Raw genomic sequence first — 15,132 nt, forward strand, 5'->3', positions numbered from 1 at the left:
ATCAGCTCATAACGGGACGGAGCATTTAAAATGACACAAACCGAAACCAAAACTTAAAGAGTGATTGAAGTGAGACTTTTTTTTGTCCGTTCTTCCTTGAAATGTATATTATTTTGCTATTTAAAGTAATACCATGATATTATACCGTCACCGTTCAAAAGATGAAAAATATCGTGATATTAATTTTAGGTCATATCGCCCACCCCTATTTTCTGGTAAAACTACCATTGATTTAATATTACATAATGATCCTGGATCTGAGTGTGGATGTGGAGGTCAAGTTCATTCTATGATGCGGAAAGTCAAGCACTTGTGATGCTTGTTGAATTCTTTGCCTCTGGCGTGTCGCTGTTTGAGGGCAAAAACAGGGTAGGGAGGAAATGTTTAAACTCTATAATTTCTTTTAACCCTATAATCAGTTTAACAACTTAAGTGTCTTGATTTCAAATATTTGGCTTTTTGTTTCATTAGGGTCCTGCAGTCTCTGCTGCAGAGGTGTTTTCAAACTACTTTTTAACCCTAAGTGAAGAATGTAAAACATCTTCAATGAGAGTATATCGGGGCCTTAATAATTTTTTTGCATGAATCAGACATGTTTGTCTGTATTCTAAAAGGGTTGCCAAGTCTGTCTACGTTCACATTTGGTTCAAGCAGCAGGCTTCCATTTATAAAATGTACTTTCTTTAGCAATGGTGCTATAGAATCAGTAGCTGAATAGCGGTGCCAGAAAGACTGAGATTGATTCTCTGTTAGACGTGTTACACAGGCACTCGGCGCTAGGGTTTATTATTTGCCTGTGTTCTTTTCAAAAAAAGTTCTTTGTTCTCCAGACAAGTGGCTAGTCGTTTAGTTGCCCATCTACGAGTGATGCTCTCAACTTATGAGAAATGTCTAGCTTGAAACTCATCATGATTGCAGTTTGTCTGTGCCGTTGGGCTGATTGCTGTGTAGGAAGTGCTAAGAGTAGGACTGCAGTAGTTGTCATCTCGTGAAATTGAATTTGAGGTGTTCCTCATCTGCTGCCTATCCCACACTGCTCTCTGCTGTTTAATTCTCAACCTCTCCAGGTTGCAGCCAGAGCAAGTAAACCAAAAAGCAAATTCCCCACCTGAAAGTAGAAGATCTAATTCTAAGGCTTCCAAAGCCCCGCCCAGCTCTGCCGTCGGCTACGCCCGCGGCCACACCTCTCGAAGGTATCCCTTTTTACTCCTGTATTGCGTGTGGGTCTTTTGTGTGACGCAAGTTCACCATGCCAGACTGCGGTTTCTTGGGTTCTCAAGTTCTTTCCTTTTCTGTTTGTTTTTATAGGAACAGCCTCTCTCTATCCGTGGGTTCACTCTCAATTCCAGATCCAGACTTAGAAGCAGCAGGGACTTCAGGCCAACAGGGGAGACGGGAGGGCAGCAGCACCCGCGCACTCAAACGCAGCTCCGTTTCAGAGCCCAATATCACTTTCTCACCCAGTCCAGCCAAGCGACTCAAAGTGGTGTCCAGCCACCTCTCTGAGAGTTCAGCCAGTGGGCCTTCGGCCCCCGCAATATCACCTGAAGTTACAGAGCCAAGGAAGGCTCCAGCATCTGTCAGCACCAAGTCCAAAAAGAGACGGTTAGCAGCCGAACCGGCTCCTGCCAGAGCCCTGAGCAAGAAGAGCTCATCCTACCCTGGCCCCAGTGGGGCCTCCAGCACCCCTTCTCAAAAGCGCAAGAAGGCAGACGCCACTTCGTTGTCGTCCTCTTCTTCCTCCTCCCTCCCCAGCTCCAGCAGCGCGGCAGGCCCCCTGCCACCCCGCAGCGAGGCCAGCCGGGCAGCCAAACCCACCAAGCTGGCGTCCAAATCGGCCGCCTCAGCCAAAGCTGGGTGTAGCACCGTAACTGACTCCTCCTCTTCCTCTGCCTCTTCCTCCTCATCTTCCTCTTCTTCCTCTTCGGCCGCCACAGGCACCAATAGCTGTGCCCCTCAGGGCGCCCGGCTAAAGCAGGGCAAGGACCAGAGCAAAGCTCGGCGATCACGGTCTGCGTCCTCCCCTTCCCCCCGCAGGAGCAGCCGGGATAAAGAGCAGAACAAAGCTGCTGGCTCCTCCAAGTTTGACTGGGCATCTCGCTTCAACTCCAAAGTCAACCTGCCAAAGCCCAAACTGTCCCTGCCGGGATCGGCCAAGGCTGAGACGTCCTCCAAGCCTGGGCCCTCCGGACTGCAGGCCAAACTAGCAAGTGAGTGCCCACACTGCTGTTCAGAGAATTCCTTGTCATTTTTTCTTTCTGTATTTTTAAAGCGGTGTGTCAGGTTTGAAAAGGTCAACTCGCTTACCTGTTTTTAGATGCTCTGAAAATAGGAGACTAGACCAAAACATTAGAAGCCAGTTACACACTATGGCATGTTTCAGGTCCATAACTAAAACTACTGGACCTCTTAAGTTTAAGTATAAATTAAGAACATACTATAAGTATAAATTAAAAACAGCATTTCCATAATAGTTAAAAAAAATACAGTGGACATTTAGTCATTTAAATAAAAAAACACATTAAATAGAACAAGTGGCAGTTTTATTTCTTTTACTTCTAGACTTGAAGTAATAGATTTTTTTTTTTTGTCAGTTGCATTAATCTGTTAATTCCATCAAGCTTAATTGCCAGTCTTGTAAATAAACACTCTTGACACACATAACAGCAGCATGCATACACATTTTTACAAAATAACCGTCTATCAGAAGAAATACTGTTATTGTTGCATATGTAAAATTTACTAAAGGGGCAATACTTTCATCTACACTTATTGAGTCACAGGGCCTGCACACACTTGAACTATTATGTGTCTGGGCTTCAGTTTCGATGGGTGCACATGTACAACACCAGCTGCATTGGTGCTAGGAGTAAACTTCAGTGTACAGACACCTGCTGCAAGTGAGGCATCTGACACTCTAGATTAAGAACTGATCTATATGGCTACTCTTATGTGGTTGACATTGTTACCACTAATCAACTTCTAACTCAGAATGTGTAATAATCTTCATATCATGCATGTTTTAATTAGCCACAATCAAAAATCATGATAATCTGTACTAACTTTCTGTGGTTGCCTGAGCTCAAATTTTTTGCTCTGGTATGCACGCATGAAGTTATTTGGATCAGCAGTACTAGCTGACTGTTCAAAGGCTGTTTTTTTAATGTTTTTGAAAGATTGCAGTGTCTGTATTTTCACAGCAAAAATTGAGAGGTATGAAATTCCCAAACACACACAGTTTGTGAGAGAATTCTCAAAATAATGCTGGTCCCTAATGTACAAAAAGTTGACCCCTGAGACGAAACCAAACTCTGATCTTTTGAAACTTTAAATTTTCAGTTATTGTTACCTCTGCAATGGAGCAATTCCAGCATTATGGATGTGACATTTGTAGTAAAAACTTAAAACATAAATTCACAGAGAAAGTGTATGTTAAAATTATATTGAATATTGAAAATTATATTTTTCAAAACAACTTACCACAGAGTTATGGAATCAGAAATATAGGACACTACCTGTCAAAAGTCTTGTCGTCTATCTCAGTTGTAAGAGCAACAAATAATAATTTGACTTCTAGTTGATCGTTTGGAAAAGTGGCATAAGGTCAATTTTTCTGATGAATCATCTGTTGAACTGCATCCCAATCATCACAAATACTGCAGAAGACCTGTTGGAACCCACATGGACCCAAGATTCTCTCAGATATCAGTCAAGTTTTGTGAAGAAAAAATCATGGTTTGGGGTTACATTCAGTATGGGGCATGCGAGAGGTCTGCAGAATGAATGGCAACATCAACAGCCTGAGGTATCAAAACATTTGTGCTAGGTTTGGGTCGATAGACGATGCCATCGCCGATGGCCGATAGACAATACGATGCTGAGCCTGCATCACCGATCCTCCGCCCTGCCCCGTTGCAAACCCGCTCACGAAAAATACATATTTACGCCCCATTTACACTAATAGGTCTTAGATTTAAAATAGCATCTTAGAACGAAAATGATAAACATTCACACACAGACACAACCACACACGCTGTCATGTGCTCGTCTGAGCTCCAGAGAGCAGTGCACGTCGGACAGGTCATCAAGGATGTACCGCTGGATCACGTCTCACTATAGTTGTTAAACGTGATTTTTAATTACTCGTGTCTCTATCTAACGACTCTTCGCTCTTTTGAATCTATCAGGTAACGTGTCACAGCGTCAGTACACCCACTAATTTTAGTGAAAACCTCATACTGTTGGTTGAGCACCTTTTTTACCGACCAAGTTTGTGGACGCCATTATAACGACACAGATCACTCTGCCTATTCATGCCAGAGTCCCGCGGAAAAAGTGATTGACAGGTGGTAATTTGTGTGTAACTTATCTTTATTTATGTATGATTTGGTTATGGGTAAAATAAAAACCATCCGGGTCCGGTAGTTGAAACGGTAGGCTACAAATAATTTATTCGTTATGAATTAATTAATATAAATAATTAATTCACCTCGGCCTATGATGACAATGCCATCGTCCATCGCGATGTTTCACATTAGACATCGTACGATGCCAAATTGGTCGACATCGCCCAACCCTAATTTGTGCTGCCCATTACATTAGAAACCACAGGAGAGGGCAAATTCTTCAGCAGGATAGCACTCCTTATCATACTTTAGCCTCCACATCAATGTTCGTGAAAGCAGAAGAAGGTCAAAGTGCTCAAGGATTGGCCAGCCCAGTCACCAGAGACGAACATTATTGAGCATGTCTGGAGTACGATTGAGGAGTAATCCAAAGAAACTTGATGAATTCTGGGAATCCTGCAAGAACACGTTCTTTGCCATTGCTGATGACTTTATTAATAAGTTATTTGAGTCATTGCAGAGATTCGTCCAAGCTCATGGGAGTCATACACAATATTAATTCCATTAATTTCCACTGCACCATGACTTTATATTCTATACTGTACATTATTTCTGTTAAATGACAAGATTATTATCTAAGCAAAGTCGGACCTTAATGTTGTAATTAAATAATTAATAATCAAGCCATGATCATATTTTATTTTGGTAAAATAAGTGTAATCTAGAGGCCTTTCAAATAAGCCACTTTTGATACCAAATGATCAAGTAGAAGTCAAGCTATAATTTGTTGTTCCTAAAAGTTGGATAGACGACAGGACTTTTGTCAGTTAGTGTATAGTATACAACAAATTTGTAGAAATTATGTAAATTAACCTGCACAAACCAAAAGAAACTGCTATTCAAAAGGATAAGAATGCCTGTCTAAAGGACAAAAAAACATTAATTTTCTTTTACATTTCGGCGTTAATGAGGAAAAAGCTTCGTTATGGATGTGAAATTGCCACTTGTGTGACTTTGGTAAATCACATTTAATTGTTTGAAAACATTGACAGGCATTTTTGAGTATTTTTACAGTACTGTAAAATATGAACCTAGGAAAACAACATAGAAAGGATTTCGCTATTATGGTAAAAAAAAAAAAAAATCTTTTTTCATGGGAAGATTGACATTTGCATGGAATCGCTCAGTGCAGACATGGTATTTTTGCTGTAAGTAAAATTGGTGTCTTCAGTATTGGTGTGATCATTGACGTGATGATCATTTCTAGCCCCAGTTGTAGTGGATAAGGGTTTTGGCTCTGGTCATGGCAGGGGGAGCTGGCTCAGGTTTCAGTCCAGTTCAGTGCCAGTGTCCAGGGCTAAAAATACCAGCCTTCTGCTGCCTTACAGTACTCTGTGGACAAGAGTCGCGGCTGGATGTATGTTGAGGTAGGAAGGCCTTTTTGGTGTAGTTACTTTGCTGTGCAGAAAAGCCTAGCAGTGGTTTGGGCTATCAGAATGCCTTGAGGTGGGTTAGAACACTGGGATGCATAGATATCTAAGCTTATTGGTTAACTGTTTAAGATCATATGAGTGGTTTTGGATAGATGTCAGTCTTGTTATACGCTCAGAGGGTGGATATGAAGTGTTCGGTGAGGCCTTGTTGGAGGTGTTTATGTTAAGCAAGAGAGGTCATCCTGGGTAGACATAGGTCAGGCTGGGATGATTATGGAAGGACAGACTCTGATATGAACAGTCACAAGAGGGCATTCTGCCAAAGGGCAGGGGGCAGTGCTTTGCCCAGAATAGACCCTCAGTGTTGGGGTTTGACCACCAGACTAGAGCTGTTGAAGGTATGAGTGATTCATCTGGCTTTACAGGGAAAGCACAGTCAGGGCTCTTTTAAAGTTTCTTTCATTTTACATTCTTTTTTTATATCCAGTTAGTCTGCTGCTGTATATCAGTTGGGTGCTTTAAGCTATTTGGTTTTAATGAACTGTGCTACTTGTGTTTACTGTAATCCTGGATAGTTTATGTTTAATAATGCATTTTAATATAGGATTGTTCAATAGATGTGCTGTTGCAAGGTGTCACAGTTGCATTTTTAAAAGGGGAGGTTGTTGTTTTTTTGGGGTATCTGTAAATCTTTTGAGTCTATTTATTAAATTAGTGTTTTGAAGAATCATCTTGTCAGGAAAAAATCGGGGTATTTTCTTGAATCATTGTCATTTTGAAAAGCAATTTAAAATGTTCAGTGAATTAAATAAATTTATGATCAACACTTCCCTCACTTTGAAATCTTTTATTTTTTTTTACCTTAATTTTTTTAAATTTTGCCTTAATTTATTGCAATGTGTTAGTCGCAGGCATCACTTGCACTAATACAGATATTCAGTAAACAAATTTGGGAATATTTTGCATGTGATATGAAAAAAACACTCCCATTGACACTCCCATTGGTCTGTATGGTACGGTACAAGACACTTTTAGAGGGTTTTTTTTGCCACTGTGTATTGTACCTGGTACCTAGTATTTATTGTTTTTTATACCACCTTGGCTGAGGTTTCAAGAATGCCATATCATAACCAAAATGCAGGGTTGGTACAGAAAAAACTTGGTAAAGTCCTGAAATTTTTGGAAAAGCAGAAAAGCCCACAAAGTTTTGGAAACGTAATGGATAATTGTTTAACAAATATCTGTATACTTGAATATACTGTAGGTTGGTTGTCTTCTGTCCTTGGCCAGTCACGTTCTCACAATCACAAACATTATTAGTGTTGTGTAAGCATTATCTAAATGAATAAAGATACATTTAAACTAAATAGATTGTTGCATGTTTTATGATGCACTGTAATAAATGTGCATTGTTTTTCTTATTTACCACATATGTAAACTTTACATGAAACATTAATTCAATTTCTCTTTCTTTATATAGCGCTTTTATAATGTAAATTGTGTCAAAGCAGCTTAACATAGAAGTTCTAGTAAACTGAACCTGTGTCAGTCCAGTTTTCAGAGTTTAGTTCAGTTCAGTGTGGTTTAAATTTCACTGCTGAAAGTCCAAACACTGAAGAGCAAATCCATCGATGCACAGCTCCACAAGTCCCAAACCAAGCACATTAGGCCATGAAAATTTACTTGGAATTCTTGGAAAATAATACACATAAAAATGTGAATGAATCCTAAAATTGTGATGTAAAGATACTGATTGGCCAGAGTGAATAATCACTACCTGTGTGATTGAATTAGCTATACAACACCCAAAACTTGCTAGCTTTAAATAAATGAAGATTGTTTTCTAATGCAACTTCAATTACGTGTCTGTATCATGGAAGTAGACATGATGCAGTCTGTCTGAGTATTTATAATTAAACGTATAACAGATAACAGTCCCACACATCTTTATAGTTTGTATATACAAGCCCAAAAGATACACGTAAAAAGTGGGTCACAAAAGGAAATAAACTCTCATAAACATTACAAATGAAATAATACAAAGTTAATGATCAAAAAATTGAGTACTCTCTTTACAACTTTAAAAATCCTCTTGCATTAATATCATCGTAAACATCATAAATCATACAAAACTGCAATGGGAATGCAAACTGGCCAAATTGTCATACCATGCAGTGCAAGAGCGCCCTTTCTACCAGTAGGTGGTGCTTGTAGGAAATCCAAAATATCAGTTACATCAGTAAACATACTTCTGCACAACGTTTAGCTTCTGACACTGCATTTTACCTCGATGGATTGGCAACAAGTACATTGATGTTTTTAAATAACACTAATTGTTGCTTTGCTATTCACTGTTGCTGTGTGTAACCGCAGCAGCTCTGGCCATGTGAACACCCTGATCTTATTGGTTGGCCGGTTTTCTTTGCAGGCCACTGGAAAAGAGATTAGATCTCTTTGTAAACAATTGTCGCATTGATGGCACAAGAATGTTCAGACCAACCAACATGAACAGACATTCATTCAAATTAAAATGTTTACCACTTCAATAGTGTGCCCTTGGACACGCTACATTTTTACATTGTAAATAATTTAAATCCGCACTTTTAACTAATTTCTAATATTAAAATACTCCTGAAGGCACATTAGACCAGACCACAAGGCCACACAGCTGCTGCTCTGTTTCACTTGTTCAAGGCCTTATCAGAAAGCATACACATATCCCTCTCTGATTGTTTTTCTCCAATGCTGATGATAAGCTGATGTTGTTAAGTGTAGATGCTACAGTGTGATGTAATTTACACACAGTGCTAATGAGATGACGTGTGGAATGTGCTGGTTTCTGTGGAAACGGTTGTAGCGTGTGTGCTTTGTGTCAGAACAGTACAGTGATATGTTTGTTGTGACCAAAGGTCAGAGCTAAATGATGGGCTAGTGCTTTGCTGTTATTCTCATTGTCTTCACATTGTTCGTCCTCTACGTCATATGTGTGTCTTGACATTTCATTGTCATTTCTGTTATCTATTAGATGGTTCTGACAACTGTTTCTGTTTCCAAGTCATGGTAAAGATTTACTCATGCTTTAGGTAAAGGGTTTTGTTTTAAAGATTTGTTTGTTTGTTTTTTTATCTACAAATACCTCAAATACAACAGTAATTCTCATTTGCTCATGATGCGTGAAAATCTTTGTGGTTTGGCCTCATTAGGCATGCTTACCAAGAACCCTAAATCAGATTGGATTTGTTTCATTCATTCATTCCAGTTGACAAAGGATTTGTTTATAAACCAATTTAATATAATTGGTAACTTACCACCGAAAAAAGGTCAATGGAACACAATTATTTGCCTATATCATACCATACACTACCTGACAAAAGTCTTGTCGTCGATCCCAGTTGTAAGAGCAACAAATAATAACTCGACTTCTAGTTGATTATTTGGAAACGTGGCAGAAGATAGATTTTACATATGAATCATCTGTTGAACTGCATCCCAATCATCACAAATAGTGCAGAAGACAGATTGAAACCCACATGGACTTAAGATTCTGACAGAAATCAGTCAAGTTTGGTGAAGGAAAAATCATGGTTTGCAGTTACATTTCAGGATGGTGGTGTGCAAAAAATCTGCAGAGTGGATGGTAACATCAACAGCCTGAGGTATCAAGACATTTGTGCTGCCCATTATATTACAAACCACAGGAGAGGGCAAATTCTTCAGCAGGATAGCACTCCTTCTCATACTTCAGCCTCTACATTAAAGTTCCTGAAAGCAAAGAAGGTCAAGGTGCTCCAGGGTTGGCCAGACCAGTCACCAGACATAAACATTATTGAGCATGTCTGGGGTAAGATGGAGGCATTGAAGATGAATCCAATGAATCTTGATGAACTCTGGAAGTCATGCAAGAACGCTTTCTTTGCCATTCCAGATGACTTTATTAATAAGTTGTTGAGTCACTGGAGAGAGTCGTCCAAGCTCATGGGAGTCATACACAATATTACTTTTCCACTGCACCATGACTTTATACTGGTCAGTTTTTTTTGTTAAGTGACAAGACTTTTGTCTAAGGAAAGTCAGACCTTACTGTCCTAATTAAATTATCAAAAATCAAGATTTGATCATATTTTATTTTGGTAAAATAAGCCTAATCTTGAGGTCTTTGCCTCATTTAAGCCACTTCTGATACCAAATGATCAACTAGAAGTCAAGTTATTATTTGTTATTTCTAAAACTTGGATAGGCTACAAGACTTTTGTCAGGTGGTGTACTAGGACGATATATGTGTCATGTTACAATGTTATTGCAATATTAAATATTTTTTGATGTTTGATATATTGCTATTTTTTTCCATTTTTCCAACCAAGTCATGCTCTCAAAGGAAACCTGGGCGACATCTGTTTTAAACTAAACAAAATCATTTCTCAGTTCATCTCACTACAGTTGTATTGCTGTTCAACACAAGCATCTAGTGTAATGTAAAGAATTTGCTTTTATTATTGGGTAGACTTAAAATGACTGTATTGGTTTCTATTGCTGAATCAACTGATATGTGGTAGTCACTCCTGGCTGTTGGTTAGGACACGGGATCCAGACCCGTTTAGAGTTTATGCAAATTTAAAAGTTTGAGTGTTCTGAAATAAAAAAATAAACAAATGAGTCAGTTTTTTGTTTAGAAATTTGTATGCATACATAATCATTCTAGTATCCATAGGAACAAAAAAAGATGCAAATAACTAGGCTTCTATCTAATTGTTGAAGCTTTTATCACGATATTGGCCGTATTCTTCAATGCATAAGTGCACTCATTTTTGCGATTGTTTTAGTACTTCAGATTCCGTAACCTATGGGAGAAATGACTAGGAATAATAAACGACAGAAAACGGTCAAACTACTTCTACAAACAAGTGTTTGCATGATTATACAGACAAAGCAGAATTTAGAATGAGAAAATGTCAGTTTGCAACATCAAGCACCATAACGAGCTGTTTTTAATGTCTAAAAATGAATGGAAGTGAATGAGACCAGAAGTCTCGAGCTAAAATTATTCAAATGGCTGTGCCGCTCATTTGCGAAGAATAAGGTAAATAAGGTTTTATCATGATATTGACCTGTGCTGCAAAAAACATTAACAGGTATAACCAAACAAACTTTGTGCTTTGCTCTATTGCTCTAATGTTTATATATATTCTATATATGTTCAAAGTAAACTAATGTTTTAAACCAATTAAATTGCCAAAAAATGATAAATGCAACGGATAACATTTTACAATTGTCTCATTAGTAAATGTTAGTTCATGCATTAAAATAAACAGTGAGAAATGTCTATATTATAATTATTAATATGAAAAAAAACCATTTATTTTTGTTATTAACTTTTAGCTTTAATGTGTTAATTAGTAGACATTAACTACAAAATTAAAATCACCTAAGATTAATACATGCTTTTGTAGTTGTCATTACATTGCCTCTCGAGCACTCAGGTTGTGTTGAAGTGCATCAGTAAGCACCAGCATTACTCAAACATTATTTTCAGATACCACTGCTTGCTTTCTTACATAAATAGTTTTATAAAATATTGGTAGAAATATCGATTCTGGTGTCCTGTGTATGGTTATAGTATTGATTTTGCAAATATTATGATACTGGACTGTATCAGTATATTGACCAAACCCTTCTGGTTGCCTTGTTTTTTTAGTACAATATTTATCCCTGGGATTTTTACTGGATTATGCATCTGTGCACACCTTTTTAAAAATGTATTTATTTATTTATTTATTTTCAGAATTTTGATTTGAGCATTGCAATCCAATTAACATATTCATTAATTTATGCATTACATATATTCTGAGCTAAACTTAAGCACATGCTAAGTGGTGCAGTCAAAACCGAAGGAAGTCTTTGCAATGATGTAATTGATTGTTCCACAAACATATTTGCCAAATGAATCGTTTGTCTTGAAGACCTAACTAAAATATTGTAGTCTGCTGAGGTGTGTTCTGCACTTTGTCTGATTGATTAAAACATGCTGTTCTTCTGTGATACACTCTTAGTCACTGGATCTTAATTTATGGCCTATTATACTTTTACTATACATTTAACTCTAATGGTGCATGTTTTTTTTCACTCTCTCTAGGTTTGAGGAAGTCCACTAAGAAGCGTAGTGAGTCTCCCCCAGCAGAGCTCCCCAGTTGTCGGAGGAGCACACGTCAGAAGACCACGGGCTCTTGCGCCAGCACCAGGTACTAAACCCCCCGCCTCTTCAATGGACATTAAGGTCCCCAATTCTAATTTTGTACCCCTACACCTTTCCCTTGGCCCTTTAAACTGAGTATGAAGAGGAAGGGCTTCTAAATGTACCCCTAAGAATTGGGACAGCACTACAGTACCTGTACACATCATCATATGTCATCACGATCTCTTGCTTCATATGAGATCAGACAATCGCGACTGCTGTATTTATTCCAGTTGCGTTATTATTTGGTATTTATCTTCAGGTATCACCGATGGCATAAGTTATGTTATCATAATGATCTAATGTGGCAATAAGATCGTAACTATACTGCGCATTTACACAGTGGCCATATTCATTTATGTAAACAAACAAAAAACAACATTAACATTATAGCAGACACTGTAAAAAGCTCATTCTCAGCCACTAGACATTACTGACGGTATTCGAGTGTCATCGAGTGACAGAATGTTGTGGGACTGCTGTACAGGAGTTATTATTATGGACTTTAGATAGCAAAATTTAGCGGTTTTCATTTTAGCTGTGTTTTTTTTTTGTTTTTTGTTTTTTAAAGCATGATGGCAAAACACGAACGTGGTTATTAATGTATTAAAACATATGCTTGTTTTTTACAAAATTTTCTTACCCCCTAGTTTCGAGTGTGGTTCTGAAAAATCTCAGTTCGAAAGGGTATCTACCCCTTTCTCTTAGCCCTACGCCTTTAAGCTAAAAAAATTGGGACACCCCTATCTCTTCACATGAACGTGCAAAACGAGGGGTAGGGGGAAGGGCTAAGGGGTAGAATTGGGATTGGGCCTAACAAGACTGTTATGATGCGTTTAATGGTCAGCATCATAAATCCTTGAAAGTTTTTAATATTTATTATTATTTTTTAAAACGTAGGAACATTTATGTATGTATTATATCATCTTTGCATCAAATTACAAAAAACGAATTACTGCTTGTGCGAGGCGCATGTGATACAGAGTGTATTGGACAGTAAATTTGAAGTTGTTCTCTCCTCTGTCCACTGTTATCAGTCTCACACAATTATATTTCCTTTTTCGGAAGGTCTTGATAACACTCGTCAACTCTTTCTTTACTTAATTTGTTCTACTTTTCCATTCACTGCGCTCCAAGTTTACCCAACAATGGTGACTTTTGCCACTAAGGAACCCGGAAATGTGAAAAAGGGTCCATAACACAAACGCTAAATGATCTGTAACCTACGTGTAGTAAAGAATACATGTTATATGCACCTTTCGTGCTCTGTTCGTGGGCACCTTAAATTTTGATCAGTTTGGAAGCAAAATATTATACCGGTGTAAAAAGTGCCCCGATATGGTTGAAGGTAAAAGGTGAATTCGATCATTCGTTTTAGTCCTGTTCATTCATATGTAGTATTTACTGCTATCATTCTTGTCTGGATAGTTGCTGTACTGGAACTTTCATTTCACCCTCATCAGAAAGGTAACGCAGTGTTGCAGATGATATTGCAGAAGAATATCTAATGAGGAAAATAATGGATCAGAACTTGGCTGTAAATTTAAGCAACACAAAGGCAAAGAAGTTTGAAAAGGGGGCCTATAATATAAAAATTACTTTTATAAGAAGTTTAAACACAGTTGTCTGGCAAGAGTGTGTGAATATAGCCAGTCTCTATTGGCAAAAACGAATTAATTCTAAGCACACTTCATAAAAACAGTCTGCAGAAACACTTTGATTGACAATTGGGAAAATCCCGCCCATTAGTGTAGACCTTACTGAGGCACAGGTGTTTGTAGCTCCGCCCTATGGCTAATATCATTTGAATTTTAATGCTTTACTTAGACTTTACACACCTGAAACTTGTCTATAGCACTTACTCACTGCTGCTCTTATAGTTGTGTAAATTGCTTCCTTGTCCTCATTTGTAAGTCGCTTTGGATACAAGCGTCTGCTAAATGACTAAATGTAAATTTAAAGCAACAGTCACCAAAACGGCACAATATGGATCAATATGCGGGATATTTTCAGCTGAAACTTCACATACACACTCTAAGGACATCAGAGACTTCTTTTACCTCTTGTAAAAATGGGCAAAATAGGTCACCTTTAAATATGTACAGACAAAACGAGTTATGGAGGAAATGGTTTTCAGTGCCGCCTTATAGACAGAATTCAATTTGTTTCTTTCTGCGCCAACTTCGTATGTCCCAGAGCTTGGTCGTTTTTTTAAATTTATTTATTTATTTTATTTATTTATTTTATTTAATTTTTTTTATTGTTTTTCTGTGTAATCTTTTACAATGTCAGTAAATTTGCATAATGCTTAGTGTTTTAAAATCTGTTCAGAAGCCTATTTGTTTCAGTGAAGAATGTGTTTATATGCATATAATAAAAGCATTGGTCTTTGTAGTCGGCGAGGCTCAGGCCTGGGCAAGCGCGGGGCAGCCGAAGCTCGCCGACAGGAGAAAATGGCCGACTCTGACAACAACCAGGATGGGGCCAATTCATCGGCTGCGCGCACAGAGGAGACGCCACAAGGGGCATCAGGTAAGAGCAGTTTAGTATTTGGTGCTTTTTAGTTCTTTTAGTATAAATTAGTTCTTGTATTCGTATAAGTTACAGTACTGCGTATTAATGTTTCTTTTATCTCTGTGAAGCCTCTAGCTCAGTGGCTGGAGCTGTTGGCATGACCACCTCTGGAGAGAGTGAATCAGATGACTCTGAAATGGGAAGACTGCAAGGCATGTTTGTTCTACCTTATATTCCATTAGCTGCAGTGTTTTATAAAAGTACAGATATTGGCATTTGTGAAGATAGAGTACATTATATGAGTTAAAGGAGTGAAATTGTTACTCGGGGTTCATTTGTCTTGTTTTGTGCACGCCTCAATGTCAAGAAAGAGGCTGTAGTATATCAAAGCAAATTAAGTTTTACAGTTTCTTAGCCATTTTCATTAAAGGGCACCTATGATGAAAATAATCCTTTGTAAACTGTTTGAACAAAACTGTGTGTAGGTATAGTGTGTACATGGTCATATTGTAGTGACACAAGTCTCTCTTTTTTTTTATTTCCTGAGGTTAAAATAGGATCCAAATCCCTCCGATTATGAGGCTCACTGCAACGTAGGAGTTTAGTTTTC

At 38.1% G+C, this 15,132-nt stretch overlaps 1 protein-coding gene across 7 annotated transcripts in view; it reads left to right on the top strand.

Moving 5' to 3' along the window:
• trip12 (thyroid hormone receptor interactor 12) overlaps positions 1-15,132 on the top strand; it is a 79,783-nt gene that overhangs the window by 19,166 nt on the left and 45,485 nt on the right. For 5 of the 7 annotated variants that reach the window (XM_056478750.1, XM_056478753.1, XM_056478754.1 and 2 more), the window contains 5 exons: positions 1,068-1,193; positions 1,309-2,210; positions 11,910-12,015; positions 14,404-14,540; positions 14,651-14,734. In XM_056478750.1, the coding sequence (XP_056334725.1) occupies positions 1,068-1,193; positions 1,309-2,210; positions 11,910-12,015; positions 14,404-14,540; positions 14,651-14,734 (1,355 nt within the window). The remainder of the gene's footprint in view (positions 1-1,067; positions 1,194-1,308; positions 2,211-11,909; positions 12,016-14,403; positions 14,541-14,650; positions 14,735-15,132) is intronic. The other 2 variants (XM_056478755.1, XM_056478756.1) reach the window with 1 other exon arrangement.

This window comes from Danio aesculapii, chromosome 18 (genome assembly GCF_903798145.1).
Source record: "Danio aesculapii chromosome 18, fDanAes4.1, whole genome shotgun sequence".
NCBI classification, from domain to species: domain Eukaryota; kingdom Metazoa; phylum Chordata; class Actinopteri; order Cypriniformes; family Danionidae; genus Danio; species Danio aesculapii.